Source organism: Siniperca chuatsi, linkage group LG23 (assembly GCF_020085105.1).
Source record: "Siniperca chuatsi isolate FFG_IHB_CAS linkage group LG23, ASM2008510v1, whole genome shotgun sequence".
In the NCBI taxonomy this organism is placed as follows: Eukaryota; Metazoa; Chordata; class Actinopteri; order Centrarchiformes; family Sinipercidae; genus Siniperca; species Siniperca chuatsi.
In genome coordinates this window covers 21721194-21735381 of record NC_058064.1, presented here as the reverse complement: position 1 = coordinate 21735381, position 14188 = coordinate 21721194, and the positions used below count along the sequence as shown (strand labels likewise).

Sequence of the window (14188 nt, the reverse complement as noted above, 5' to 3'; positions counted from 1 at the left end):
GAACATGGTAATTTCAGTCACCAAGCAACTCATAGCATTTGTAACGGGAGGAATGCTAAAAATATGAACTTACCACATGGCACACACCACATGGCACTCTTAGTGACCTTTTAGGTAGGAAAAAAAAATCCCACAAAAAATGATATAAAAAACATGAACATTCTTCCCGTAATAAATTTTATGAGCTGCTCAATGAATGAAATGCTCAAGTTCCAGGACACAGAGATGCAGAACCATTATAAGTATGATGTTTCTATATCTAGAAAGTTTCAAGTAACTGCATGATAATTTTCACACCATGTGAAATAAATGGAAACCAGTAGTTGAGAGGAAGGAAAAACATTAAAAAATCTGAAACCATACAGCATTCTTTAGAAAATGGTCAGCAGTAGAGTATGTGATTCAATTCAATTTAATTTTATTTATATAGCGCAAATTCATAACAGAAGTTATCTCATTGCGCTTTTCCTATAGAGCAGGTCTAGACCGTACTCTTTATAATATTAATTACAGAGACCCAACAAATGTGTACTAAATTGTGTAAACAAATAAAACACTGATGTGGTCCTGTAAGGGAAGTAATGTACATTTCTTACTAACTATTTGATTCAAATTACACATCTTCAAAAGAATAAATGGATCAGCTTTAATGCTGACTATGAGTGCAATAAAGATCAGGGAGGGACGTAATGACCATCCAGTCCATCACTGTGTGTCTAAATCAAGCTCTAGTATACAAAAAATATAAAGAGGACTTCTCCTCAATTGCAATTTGCTCCTTAAGAATCAAATTGCAAAAAGACACAAAGACAACCTTCAAAGGAGCCAATCCGAAATATGGAAAATAAAGGTGCCTGTCAAATTACTTTTTGCCCCATGTTGCATATTGAAAAACAAGGTAAGGGGTTGCGTCCATTTACAGTGTTAGACAAAAGTCAATAGTCAACAGACAACATTGATAGTCTGAATTAATAGAAGGAAATAAAGAAGAAAAGTGTCGATTAAAGGTTCCAATGATGCTAGGGAAAAAGGAAGGTGTACATTGGAGAAAAGTTGAAGGGGACATGGGCAAGTATTTAAGTAAGTCGGTATTAATAATAATAATAATAAAACTTTATTTATAGAGCACTTATCAAAACAAAGTACAAAGTGCTTCACAGAGAGAGAAATAAAATACCACAGTGAATGATAAAATACATTAAAAACAACAAAAAAACAATAAAATAAACAGTTCAGGTAAAATCAGGACATGCTTTCCGCTAAAAATGCGTCTTGAGAAGAGACTTAAAAGAAGACACTGACTCAGATAACCTAATTTCTTTGGACAAGTTGTTCCAGAGCCTCGGGGCCCACAGCATCTCAATAGGATTCAAGTCAGGACTTTGACTAGGCCACTCCAAAGTCTTCATTTTGTTCTTCTTCAGCCATTCAGAGGTGGACTTGCTGGTGTGTTTTGGATCATTGTCCTGCTGCAGAACCCAAGTTCGCTTCAGCTTGAGGTCACGAACAGGGACATTCTCCTTCAGGAGTTTTTGGTAGACAGCAGAATTCATGGTTCCATTTATCACAGCAAGTCTTCCAGGTCCTGAAGCAGCAAAACAGCCCCAGACCATCACACTACCACCACCATATTTTACTGTTGGTATGATGATCTTTTTCTGAAACGCGGTGTTACTTTTACAACCAGATGTAATGGGACACACACCTTGCAAAAAGTTCAACTTTTGTCTCGTCAGTCCACAGAGTATTTTCCCAAAAGTCTTGATGATCCCCAAGACTTTTGGGAAAATACTCTGTGGACTGACAAGTCAAAGTCCTGACCTGAATCCTATTGAGATGCTGTGGCATGACCTTAAAAAGGCAGTTCATGCTCGAAAACCCTCCAGTGTGGCTAAATTACAACAATTCTGCAAAGATGAGTGGGCCAAAATTCCTCCACAGCGCTGTAAAAGACTCATTGCAAGTTATCGCTAACGCTTGATTGCAGTTGTTGCTGCTAGGGTGGCTCAACCAATTATTAGGTTTAGGGGGCAATCATTATTTCACACAGGGCCATGTAGGTTTGGATTTTTTTGCCCTTAATAATAACAACCTTCATTTAAAAACTGCATTTTGTGTTTACTTGTGTTATCTTTGACTAATATTTAAATTAGTTTGATGATCTGAAACATTTAAGTGTGACAAACAAAAAATGAGAAATCAGAAAGGGAGCAAACACTTTTTCACACCACTGTATATAAGGAGAACAGTATTGATCCCAGAATTGAACCTTGAGGCACACCATAGTTCATATGGGAAAAGGATGACATGAAGTTATTAATGGTGACACAGAATTTCCTATTGGACAAATAAGATGAGAACCAGTCTAGTGCAGTGCCGCGTGCTGCAGGTTAGCCGCCAGCATGCGACTACCAGACTTGTTTGGGTGAAGACCGTCTCATGCAAACAAGGAAGAACGATCCCAGAATAAGTTGTGAATAAAACCAATGCCATGGGCACTGCAGACAGACGGGAGCCAGGTATGAAGGCAGAGGATCCTGCTAAAACGACCAGTTCCATGACCTAGTGTAGGAACTGGACCCGAAATAAAAGTATGCTTTTCCACTGCTGTTGAGCAGTTCAAAGAGGCGGATGAAGTCTCCTTTTGTCTGCTCAAAATGCTGATGGGCGGTGTCATTGGTGCTGACATGGACTGTGATTTTCGTGATAGTCGTCAGGAGTGCAGCCAGAAGTCCAGGGAGCTTTTCAAGGATGTCGGGGGTTGTAGCTAGATATTCTTTACTATGGAATCTCCAACTATCACCGTAGTTGGGGGGGATGAGCGGAGGCAGAGTCGATAATCGTGGAGACCGCCGAGTTCCATCAGCCATCCGCGGGATAGTCCTGGCCAGGGACTGCTGCGGCAAGGGGGCGCCGTCCTTCTTAGCAGAGGTGTTCTCTGCTGTCTCTGGATGAATGAGACCTCCAGAGCTTCTTCTGATCATGGCCTCTTTCAGTAACTTGCGGCGAGAGGAGGAGGAAGACTTGACAGCTGGAAAATGGGAGCATCCCTCCAGTGGAGGAAAGTCCTGCATATCCAGGATGTCAAACCTGTTGGCCAGCGGTAGGTCCTACTTTTCTTCAGCTTTTAGACAGTAAGGTGACAAGATCCACACTCCGCCATCACGCTTGCAGTTAGTCCATAAAAGTGCTAAAAGCTAGCAGCAGTGGAGGCAGTCCGGTAAACCGCATCGAGTTGACAGCCAGCTTAAAATCACTTAAGAGTCACACGTCCAATGACTAAAAACTTTTACCATGTTAAAACATATGGGTAAAACAATAGCCAGGAAAAAAGTGTAGAGTAGAAACTTGGCTTAAAAACTAGATAAAATGTCAATTTATGGACCCAGACAAAAGATACTGACAGTTACAAGAATTATCAGATTTTGCTGAGTCATTATCCACCCCACTGAAAGAAAAAAAATAAAAGAAAAAATTCTATGTGGTCTTTGCATTGTGCCCCCCCCCCTCAAAACTCTCTCTCTCTCTCTCTCTCTCTCTCTCTCTCTCAAAACCTAACACGGCAGCAGCGGATGGCCGCCCACCATTGAGTCTGGTTCTGTCCAAGGTTTCTGCCCTCTTAAAGGCAGTTTTTCCTTGCCACTGTCGCCAAATGTTTGCTCATGGTGGGATTTGTTGGGTCTCTGTAATTAATATTATAAAGAGTACGGTGTAGACATGCTCTATAGGAAAAGCGAAAAATGAGATAACTTCTGTTATGAATTGGCGCTATATAAATAAAATTGAATTGAATTGAAATTGAATTGAAAGCAATCCAAGACAAAAACAAATACACATGAAACCAGCATTTTAGCCTGAGGTGCAGGTGTGGAAATTAAATATAAAGGAAGCACATTAAAAAAAGGTTTTGTTCCCAGACAGGCATTTATTATTAGGCTACACTGTGTTTGTACTGTATAATAGGTTTTGTAAGGCACACACAGACACAGGGAATACGGTATCATGGGTGATGAACTGGTAGGATCTCAGATATGATGTTAGCCAACAGCTAAAAGTACATCAAAAAACATTTTAAGAAATTAGCTTGCTGTCAACTCAGGTCAAATTAGAAGATCAACATCCAGTGAATCCAGTACAGAGGTGTGGATGTACTGGCGAGTAGCTAACCCCCTATGATGGGTAAACAAAACAATTCCGGGAAGGTGTATTATTATTTTTATGGACCTACTCCATATTGTTCAGACCGTAATTATGGGCAGCAGAGTGGGAAAAACTATTCATTACAGCCCTCTAGTTCAAATTCCGAGTCGATAACAGAAAGAACTAAAAAAAGGTGCCAACAAACTGGTGGCAAAATGGCTGCAAAGCCACCATCACTGGCAGTTAGATGTAAATGAAGTCCAATATTAACTCTAATGCAGTCCATTCAGCAAATTAAACCGGAGTTATGAAATGTTTGGATCTGTTTATTACAAGAGTTTTTTTCATTCTTCCCATTTTGCCAATATTGCATGAATGCAGCATAAGCTAGTAGTTTCCCCCTGCTTCCAGGCTTTGTGCTAAGCTAGGCTACACAAATCCCAGATATATCTCTATACTGGACACCAGATGAAGTTTATATCAATCTTCTAGTGTGACTCTGGGTAAGATGTAAAACAAGTATATTTAAGAATTCCAAGTATATTTAAGAATTCCTTTAACTTGACTAGAACTTAACTCTAACCTTTGATCTAATTTGGGAGATCTGTTCACTCAGTTAAAACGATATGATTCTGATAGTCATTCTGGTTTGGTTGTTGACTCATTCCAGGTTGAATGAGGTGTGTCACGTTCCCTGAGTTTGGTGCAGTGCTTTGAACAAGCCTTCACATAACCTGAATACATTCATTCTGTGTTATTGGATGAACCTCTCCAGATAGCCTCAGAGGCAGCGGGGTGCTACATCGTGAATTTACCAGTATAACTCTGAAGTCAGCCATGATGGTGAGTCAGAATAGTCTTCATTCACTTCCTCTTCCTGTCAGTGTGTGGATATAAAGATACTAAGTCATGTGGTCATTTGGTTGCACTTTTTTGAATCACCTGTTTAATTCCTTAATTTTAGCATATGGTTACTCACAAAATTGCTGGCTTTTTGAGAAAAAATATACACAGTATAATCTTTAAACTGATGTAAAGATTTAATCAACCAAAACTATCAGTAACTGTAGTGGTCATCTTCAGTAAGCTAATAGTAACAGTGAGAGACAGCAGTCTGGTTTAAGTTCCCAAATTTGCAAAGAATGAGAAATTTGCACAAGGGTTCAGATCTCTTGTTGCATGGAAATTGGACTTGTTTTTAACCTGGTCAAGGTGGTGCAGGACCAGATGAGGCAATTTACAAATTATTATGAGATTCATACCAGAAAGTTCATATTTCGAGAGGGGCATATTTCAGATCCTAACCAGTGTAGCTGGTGGGGATTTGCATCTTTCTCAAAAGCAATTCAGCAGGACGCAGTTGGAAAAAAACCCTCCCTACTCACTATGCTACCCTGCTGTAACTAATGGGTGACGTGTTAGAGGAATTTGAATTTCTTTGGAATTAAAAGTTACTTTAGCAGTGCTTTTTAATAGCTAATATACTTAAAGCAGGTTCAAATAATAAGGTGAAAGCAACCTCAGACTATTGAGACACTCCAATTCATATTGCTTCCTTATACAATGACTAGACTATGGGATTCAGCTGATCCTACACTGGTCATATGCCATGTTTGAATGCTCTCCACCTCACTCACGTTCTTCCCTGCCATGACCTTCCATACAGCCTGCACCTCTATCAGATCGATTTTTAATATTTTAGGGTCAGGAAGTCTGCAGTATAAGAGCATCCAAACGTGAACATGCATAGCTGAATACATGGCTATATAACAACAAACCAGTGGGTGGTGCTAGAGATGGACAAAAATAGCTAAAGGCTGAGCTGATGATGGCAACAACCCAGAGCAAGAAATGAAAAATACTCATTGAGATTCCTTTTTTGGAAAGCGCCATCCACCATGACAAAAAATATACAGTGCATACCAATGATTAGTCAATCACTCCTCCTCCACAGCTGTCTCATACAAGTGTGTGTGAGAGAAAGATTATAGAGTGAAATCAAAGCTGAAACATCAGAGTCAGTATGCTTCAAACAAAGTTCTTATTGAAAAGCCAAACAGCCTCTCAAAAACCCTCCCCTCACACCCTTCCAACGTTGGAATTTGGGGGGTGCATCTGTCAACATTTCGTAACATTCGAAACCGACAATCCAACAAGCATGTTCGACTTGTCTGCAACGATTAGCCAGGTATGCATAGTTGTAAAAAATTGCAGGCTTTCTTTTTTTATTCTCCACAACTACTACTACTAACTAACTACTACCGTCACTGAGTGCAATACCACAAATGCCTTTGAGGAGAGATCATCTTGTCTCACCTCTCTCTAGGACAACAGACATCTCACCCCACCTTTGAATGTAGCCAGGTATAAACACTTTTGCCTTCAGACGTGTTCGGACAAATTGTACAACCTAATTTGTTTGAATCATACTGAACCCTTAAGCATCCAAGTTCCTCATCAACAAAGAAGAATGCTTGCACTGAAAGACATGTGGTTTACAGTGTTTGTGTATACAGTATATGAGACTCACTACCATTTAAAACAGAGCGGATATTACATTGAATATAGAGGACGGTATTTAATGTGTCATGACCCTTATTCGAACGTATGAAAGCGTCTACCTAGTGGTCCAGTCAGTGTCTGAATGTCTCTGTGTTTTAATCATTTCATGCATGTCTCAACCTGAAGAACCTAAATGCTAAAAACTCATTAAAAAGTCTCTATTAACGTACTCCTGTGAACCAATCAGCAGCCTCAGAATAAAAGGAAGGCGGGGACGCTTGTGCTCCTTATGTCAAATCCCTGAGCAAAGTCACTGAACATTCAGAACCCATTGGCCAAAGCTTAGGCACAGGAAAACAGGAACTGGGAAACAGGAAACCACTCTGTCCTCCTCTCTGTGAGCCCCCACTTGCTCAGGTGACAAAAAGAGAAAGATGATGGTAGTTGCAGTTTTAGTGTCAATAAGGAGCCTGGTGGAAAAGCCTTCAAAAGGCTTATAGTAAAGGATTTACAGTAGGGGATCAGTGCCGGGGCCGGTAAGAACTGTAGTATCTGGGGTAGAGGGGCGTGTAGTGTGTGGAGTGGCTGTAGGAGGTGGAGGTGCCAGAGGTGAGGTAGGAGCTAGAGGGGGTAAAAGCAGGAGAAGAGCTGTAGTAGGCAGAGGAATAGTTGTGGGAGGAAGAAGGGGAGTGAGAGGAGGAGTAAGGGAAGGAGGAGGAAGGAGTGTAGAGGACAGAAGAGCGTGTCAGGGTGGACAACGGCCGAGTTCGGGGTGAGGGGCTCCATGTGGAGCGTCTGAGCCCCAGAATAGGGGATCGGTAGGGAGAGGAGGGGGCAGATCCTTGCTGGGTGGGCCTGGTGGTGGTGGTCGATGCGGGAGAAGTATGAGAATCTGGGGTGTAGTGCCTGGAGAGGCCCGAGCTACGGGGCAGAGCAGGGGAAATGTTGACACTGAAACTCTGGGAGTCAACTACAAATGTCCGCACCCCCAGGGTCCACTGGGAGTGAGCCAGCTTCAGAGGGGATGAGGGCGGGGTCCGTGCCAAGGGAGAGGAGGGGGCCTCCAGAGATGGGGGGCTCTCTGGCACTGAAGGGCCAGCCAATGAGGCGACCCCTAGTGATGACGGACTGCGAGGGGGTATGTGTGACGTAGGGGAGGTGAGAGCAGAGGCCAGAGCTGCAGCAGCTGCACTGACCACAGATGGGCTAAGGGGCACAGTGGGATCATCAGGAAGAATTGACGTAGGACTAGTAAGGCTGGAAGGGGGAAGCATGACAGGGGCCAAAGTGGAGCCTTGGGTTAGGTTGGAGACCGAAGCTGAGGCCGGGGGACTTACTTTGGGGGTGCTGGTCTTCCCACGGGTCAGCCTGCCCCTGCGGGTGCGATGGCTCTGCTCTTGATCGAAGGCCAAATCCTCCAGACGCTGGGTGAGGGCCAGTTTCTGCTGGATGGCCATTCGTAGGAGGGAGTTCAAAGTCTTCTTCTCATCTTCGGCTGCAGCCAGCTGCCTCTGCATCTCATCCAGCTGTGTCATGTACTCATCACACCTGAAGAGAGTCAGGTTTTAGCAGGTTGAAAGAGAAACAAAATTAAGAAGGGTTAGAAATGGAGCAGATACAAATGTGGAAAATGACCACAAGCAAGGTGAAAAACAAAACAGACGATAAAATTAGTGTCAAATAGTTTGACATTTTGGGAAACTCTCACTTTCCAGCTGAATGAGAAGATCACATGTCTGTTTCTTGGACAGCTGCAATAATTCCCTGGAGCCACCCGTAACATATGTTGATTTACACTTCAGTTTTTACGTTTGAACAAACAAGGTATAACGGGTTAATAAGTGAGTTTTAGAGGTGCTGTTAGGCGGATTTTGTTGGCCAATTTCCAGTCTTTGTGCTAAGCTAAGCTAGCCGCAGTAGCTTCATATTTACTGTGCTGACACAAGAGTGGTATCAATCTTCTTATCTAACTCAAAAATAAGTAACTTGGTTGGATTGAGAGAAAATGTAACTTACACATATTGATACACTGAGAAATCAAAGAACTGATATACAGAAATACAACTGTTCTGTGTTTTCTTGAAAATAACTGGAGAAGCCTTGATATTGCAAGTTCAAAGCTGTACTAATTGATTTTTCAAGCAACATGTCAATGTTAATCTAAAAAATATTGAGTAGTGGAATTTAATTGCTTCTCTTTCGTCTCTGACCTGGTGGCAAACATGGCCCGCAGAGAGGAGAAAGTGGCGGCATCCTCCTTCAGGGCCTTCAGCTCATTCCTCAGCTTCATCATTGCGTCAGTCACCATGGACTTCTCCGCCTCATACTTACTCTTCAGGTTGGCCAAAGCCCCCTCTGCTGTCTGGGTGAACACACACACACACACACACACACACACACAGGTTCACTTGAATGTGCAAAACCTGTGTGTACCACATCCAAATAGCAATACATAGTGCAGCTGGTGCTTTCGACAACAGCTCTTCAAGTAAGACTTTAGTACTCTGTACAGGAAGTGACTCATAATACCTGTGTAGGCTGAATCTGTCATGGTTTTGGGTTTTTTCCTGTTATTTCCTGTTTTATTTTTAAGTGTTCTCCTCTCCTCGTGTGTCTTGTTGTTTTACTTCCTGTCTTTGTTTGCTTTTCCCTCCAGTTTTGATTGTTTGCCCCACCCTAATTAGTTGCACCTGTGTCTCGTTGTCTCCTCTACAAAAGTGTATTTAGTCAGAGTTTTTTTTTCCTTTGTTCTGTGTCAGTTTGTCATTGTACATGGTACCTTTGTGGCAAGCTTTCTAGCCCTTACCATGTGTGCCCGTTGTTGTTTGTCAAGCATCCTAGCCATGGTTTCCTGTGTGGTCAGCTTGGACTTATCATCTGTTTCTTTTTGACCTTGCATGGATTTTGAATCTTGCCTGCTCCTTGTTGGATTTGTTTGCCTGTCTTGGATTGCCTTCCCAGTTTGGACCTTTGCCTGCCTGACTATCTGTGTAAGCATTTTTTCTGTAATAAATTACTCAACTGCATCTGCTCTGCCTCCAAGTCTAGGTTTGGGACCTATTCCCTCATGTTCCCTCTTTCCCTGCATGACACCCACACAACAGAAATCATTGTGGCAGTGTAATTGTCATTGTTTGCACTCTGTGTAAATCCGAATCAGTACAGGTGTCAGAGTTCTGTTTTATCCAATGGTAGACATTGTCTGAGTGTTAGCTGTAGCCTCTGCATTGTATCACTGATGCACACATTACCTGGGGAGAAGCTATTTAAAACAGGCAATATAAATTAATAGCAATGGGGGACAGCCAAGTGAGTCCTTCAATCAACTATATTTGTTGATGTGTTTCAGGGAAGCGTAGGCCAGTTCAGTTGGACTATAAACTGCTGGACTCATTCTCCAAAGGCATTATTAAACAAAGCACTGTTGGCTGTTTTTAGATTATGAGTATTTTCTTTTTCTTTTGTGTCTTGTCGCAAAATAGAATGAGGATGGGGCTATCAACTGGATAAGGATGGGATGATATAGATTTAAACAGATGAAAATATCTCTGTTTAAATGTTGGACCAACAAGCATACCTAAAACATTGCCACATGTGTACACCTCACATGTCTCACCTGTTTGTTAGCCTTGAGCACCAATCTGAGGGTGGCTATCTGCTCTCTCTTGGTGCTGAGCAGAGACTTGAGCTTCAGGATCTCCTCCATGCAACTCTCCTTGTCCTTGTCCAGGAGAGGGGCCAGTTCCCTGGCAGCAGCTCTCTGTCTGGACAGCTGCAGAGACCTGTCTACTGCCCGCTGGAGGTGCTTCACCTGGGGGAGGAGAGGAGAGAGGCGGAGGAGATAGGAGGTAAGGACAAGAGGAGATAAGAGGATACAAGGTGGTCTACTTCTTTTTGGAGGTACTTCAGAGGAAAAGCGAGAGGAGAAGGGGAGAAAGGTCATTATCAAGGGATTGGAAGTGGAGAAGAGGGAGGATGAGGAATTTAGCCAATTGGAGGATTTTCATCTGTGGAGGAAAAGACAGAGATGAACAGGAAGGAAGGAGAGAAACAATAATATACAGCTGAAAAAGAAAGATAACAAAAAAAACAGACCATAGTTTTCTAAAAGTGTCATATCTTAGGGAAAAGATTAAGAGAGGGAGAGCAGAGAGAACGGAAAGGTAGAAAATAAAGGAGAGAAGAGGAAAAATGGGACAATAAGGGGGAAGTAGAATGAGAGAGAAAGAGAGGGTTGTCTGAAAAAAGCTTAAGAGAGAGGAAAGAAAGGAGAAAGGGAATTCCACTGACATATGAGAACTGTGTTCTACCTGGTCTCTGATGATGGCATTAAGGTTGTAGATGTTCATGGGCTCCTTGCGCAGCTCACCAGCTGGCTCCAGGGCAGGCGATGATGATGACGATGATGATGAAGAGGCACTGATGCTGGGTGAGCGGGTCGGAGGTGTGCAGGGCGGCAAGCTTTGCTCAGATGGCACCTGCAGGCCCTCTCTCCCCCCCTCCCCAGATAAAGAGTCCTTGGATGGAGACTCCGAGGGGCTCCACGATTCCCCAGGAGTTACAGTTGTTGAAGCAACAGCGGCCAGCCGCCTGGCAAGGCGTGGTGTGAGGAGAACTTTGCTGTTGTCCGAAGACATGGCTTTAAGACTGGCACTGATGCCCCTGAGCCCTCTGCCTTGCCTAGAAGAAAAATAGAGTTAATTAATTAATTAATTTGTTTGAGGCTAATCTTCCTGTTGAAAGACAGTTTCTCTACTCATTCCACCACCCAATTGCCAGTGTGGTGTAATGCTCTAACCTGTTCTCAAAGTGAGATCTGCCAGCCAGTGGTATCCTGCTATGGGTAGCCTGCAAACATACTTTGTCATCTGAAATAAATGATGGTCCACTTGATAAAGCACTGTGCCTTTTTAAATGTTTTCTTTCAAAATTCTCCCTAACTCTTAGAAGTGACTCCCAAGGCACCTTGGTCCCAGAGAAGGGGCCAGACTAAGGCCAGATTCAGACCAACAAGAGCACTGCAGCACCTTTTCAGTAAGTCCATTATGTGGGTGAAGAAAGGGTGCTACTGGAGAGGGCTCTGGCAAAAAAGCACAGACTGTATCAGCAAAAAAGTTGATCCCAGTTCAACTTTTTGTCACAGCACAGTCCACATCAACAGGCAACCACTGCATTGGCCATTCAAATAAGCATAAGCGCCCACTCTAGATAGATTACCATGTATCATGCCTATGAATCAGCTTCAAGGGCAAAATGTGACCATATAACTAGAGCCCCTACCAGAACAGGCCTGGGAGGGGAGGTTAGCAGTTGTCTGACTGAAGAAACAGCACGAGGCAGCTGCGCTATGGAGTCAAAGCTCATAAGGACACGTGTTGACCATGTGTGGCTGACCAGATGGGGTCCAGGTGAAGGTGGGGACCTTGGCAGACTGAACACTGGCTTTGGTTGAGACATGGAATGTCTCATCTCTGGTGGGGAAGAAGTTACCAGACAGACTGGGTAAACCCAAGAATGTAATGAGGGTGACCTTAGAAAGCCTAGTGGAGTTCCCTGTCTGTAAGGTCTTCAAGTCCCAGGCTGGGGACATTTGACTGAGGCAGCTGCTTAGAGCTGTGGCAAGAAGGTTCTAAATGCAGTTTTTGTAGCCATAGCTCCAAGACTGGAGGAGAACATCATGGGAATCAATAGAAATGAAGAAACCCACAAGGTATTGTTGTACGCAGACAACCTTTTACTGTACATAGCCAAACCGGTAGAATCATTACCAAAGCTCATTGATACATTGCAAAAGTTTGGAAGACTTTCAGGTTACAAACTAAATATTTCAAAGTTTGCTTTTTCCCATAAATAAACTAGTAGCAGCAACAGATTATAGTGGCTTCCATTTCAAGGTGGAGCGCCAAGCTTTCACCTATTTCAGAAGCGTATAAGAACCATTATGACCATAACTTTAAATTGCTGTTAGACCGCACCATATAAGACTTAAAAGATGGTCAGCACTCTTATTACATTGGCAGGCATCAATACGATAAAGATGACAATATTGCCACAATTCTTATTTATTCCAAATGATCCCTATTTTCCTAACTAAGTCTAGGTTTAAACAGTTAGACAGTCATATCACTACCTTCATCTAGCGTAAGTTCACCACACGCATAAGGAGAGCCAGCTTAGAGATGCCCAAATAGTCACAGAGTTCCGATTCTATTCACCTTATATATGCTTACTCTAGGCAATATTATTAGGAAACACTCTATAAACTTTCATTGTTATGCGGATGATACCCAATTATATCTATCGATCAAACCAGATGAAACTAACCAGTTAGCTGAACTTCAAGCATGCCTTAAGGACATAAAGACCTGGATGACCTGCAATTTTCTAATGTTAAACTCAGACAAAACTGAAGTTATTGTACTAGTTATTGTTTGTTATTGTACAAACACCTCCGAAACACATTATCTAAAGATATAGTTACTCTAGATGGCATTGCCCTGGCCTCCAGCAGCACCGTAAGAAACCTCTGAGTTATCTTTGATCAGGATTTATCCTTTAACTCCCACATGACATAAACTTCAAGGACTGCCTACTTTCACCTACGCAACGTTGCAAAAATCAGGCACATCCTGTCTCAAAATGATGCTGAAAAACTAGTGCAATTCCTTAAGACTCTCCAGTTGATCCAGAATGCTATTGCACATGTACTGACAGGAACTAGGAAAAGAGATCATATTTCTAACATTAGCTTCTCTGCACTGGCTACCTGTAAAATCCAGAATAGAATTTTTAAAATCCTTCTCCTCACCTACAAAGCTCTTAATGGTCAGGCACCATTGTATCTTAAAGATCTCATTATACCTTATTACCCGACTAGAAAACTGCACTCCCAGGATGCAGGGTTAACTGCCTTTACTTATCAAGCTCCTCTCCTGTGGAATCAGGTCCCACTTTGGGTTCGGGAGGCAGACACCATCTCCACATTTTAGAGTAGGCTTAAGACTTTCCTCTTTGATAAAGCTAATAGTTAGGGCTGGCTCAGGTGAGCATGATGCACCTCTTTCCTCTCTCCTTCTCTCCCTCTCCATCTGTATGCATTTTTATCCCATTACTGCATGTTACTAACTCGACATCTTCTCTCTCCCGTAGTTCTGTACCTTCTCGTTTCTCTCCTGTGTGTGTCCCATTACATCTGGCGTAAAAGTAATACAGCATTTCAGAAAAAGAACATCATACCAACAGTAAAATATGGTGGTGGTAGTGTGATGGTCTGGGGCTGTTTTGCTGCTTCAGGACCTGGAAGACTTACTGTGATAAATGGAACCATGAATTCTGCTGTCTACCAAAAACTCCTGAAGGAGAATGTCCGGCCATCTGATCGTGACCTCAAGCTGAAGCGAACTTGGGGTTGGGGATGGCAAGTTAATAAGGGGGATTCAGATTTTGTTAATTTTGCTAACAAGGGGGATGACATCCCCCCTCATTCCCCCTACTGGTTGAAAGCCTATCCTCTATCTGATAACACTGTACTTTGAATATCTATGTT

At 42.7% G+C, this 14188-nt stretch overlaps 1 protein-coding gene across 8 annotated transcripts in view; it reads right to left on the bottom strand.

The window, feature by feature from the left end:
• Window positions 1-14188, bottom strand: part of LOC122871189 (protein bicaudal D homolog 1-like) — a 93755-nt gene that overhangs the window by 36449 nt on the left and 43118 nt on the right. For 5 of the 8 annotated variants that reach the window (XM_044185969.1, XM_044185972.1, XM_044185971.1 and 2 more), the window contains 4 exons: window positions 10953-11322; window positions 10259-10453; window positions 8853-9004; window positions 3906-8190 (listed from right to left, as the gene is read on the bottom strand). In XM_044185969.1, the coding sequence (XP_044041904.1) occupies window positions 7164-8190; window positions 8853-9004; window positions 10259-10453; window positions 10953-11322 (1744 nt within the window). In that variant the 3' untranslated portion in view covers window positions 3906-7163. Of the gene's footprint in view, window positions 1-3905; window positions 8191-8852; window positions 9005-10258; window positions 10454-10952; window positions 11323-14188 lie in introns of those variants that run through there. The other 3 variants (XM_044185976.1, XM_044185975.1, XM_044185974.1) reach the window with 1 other exon arrangement.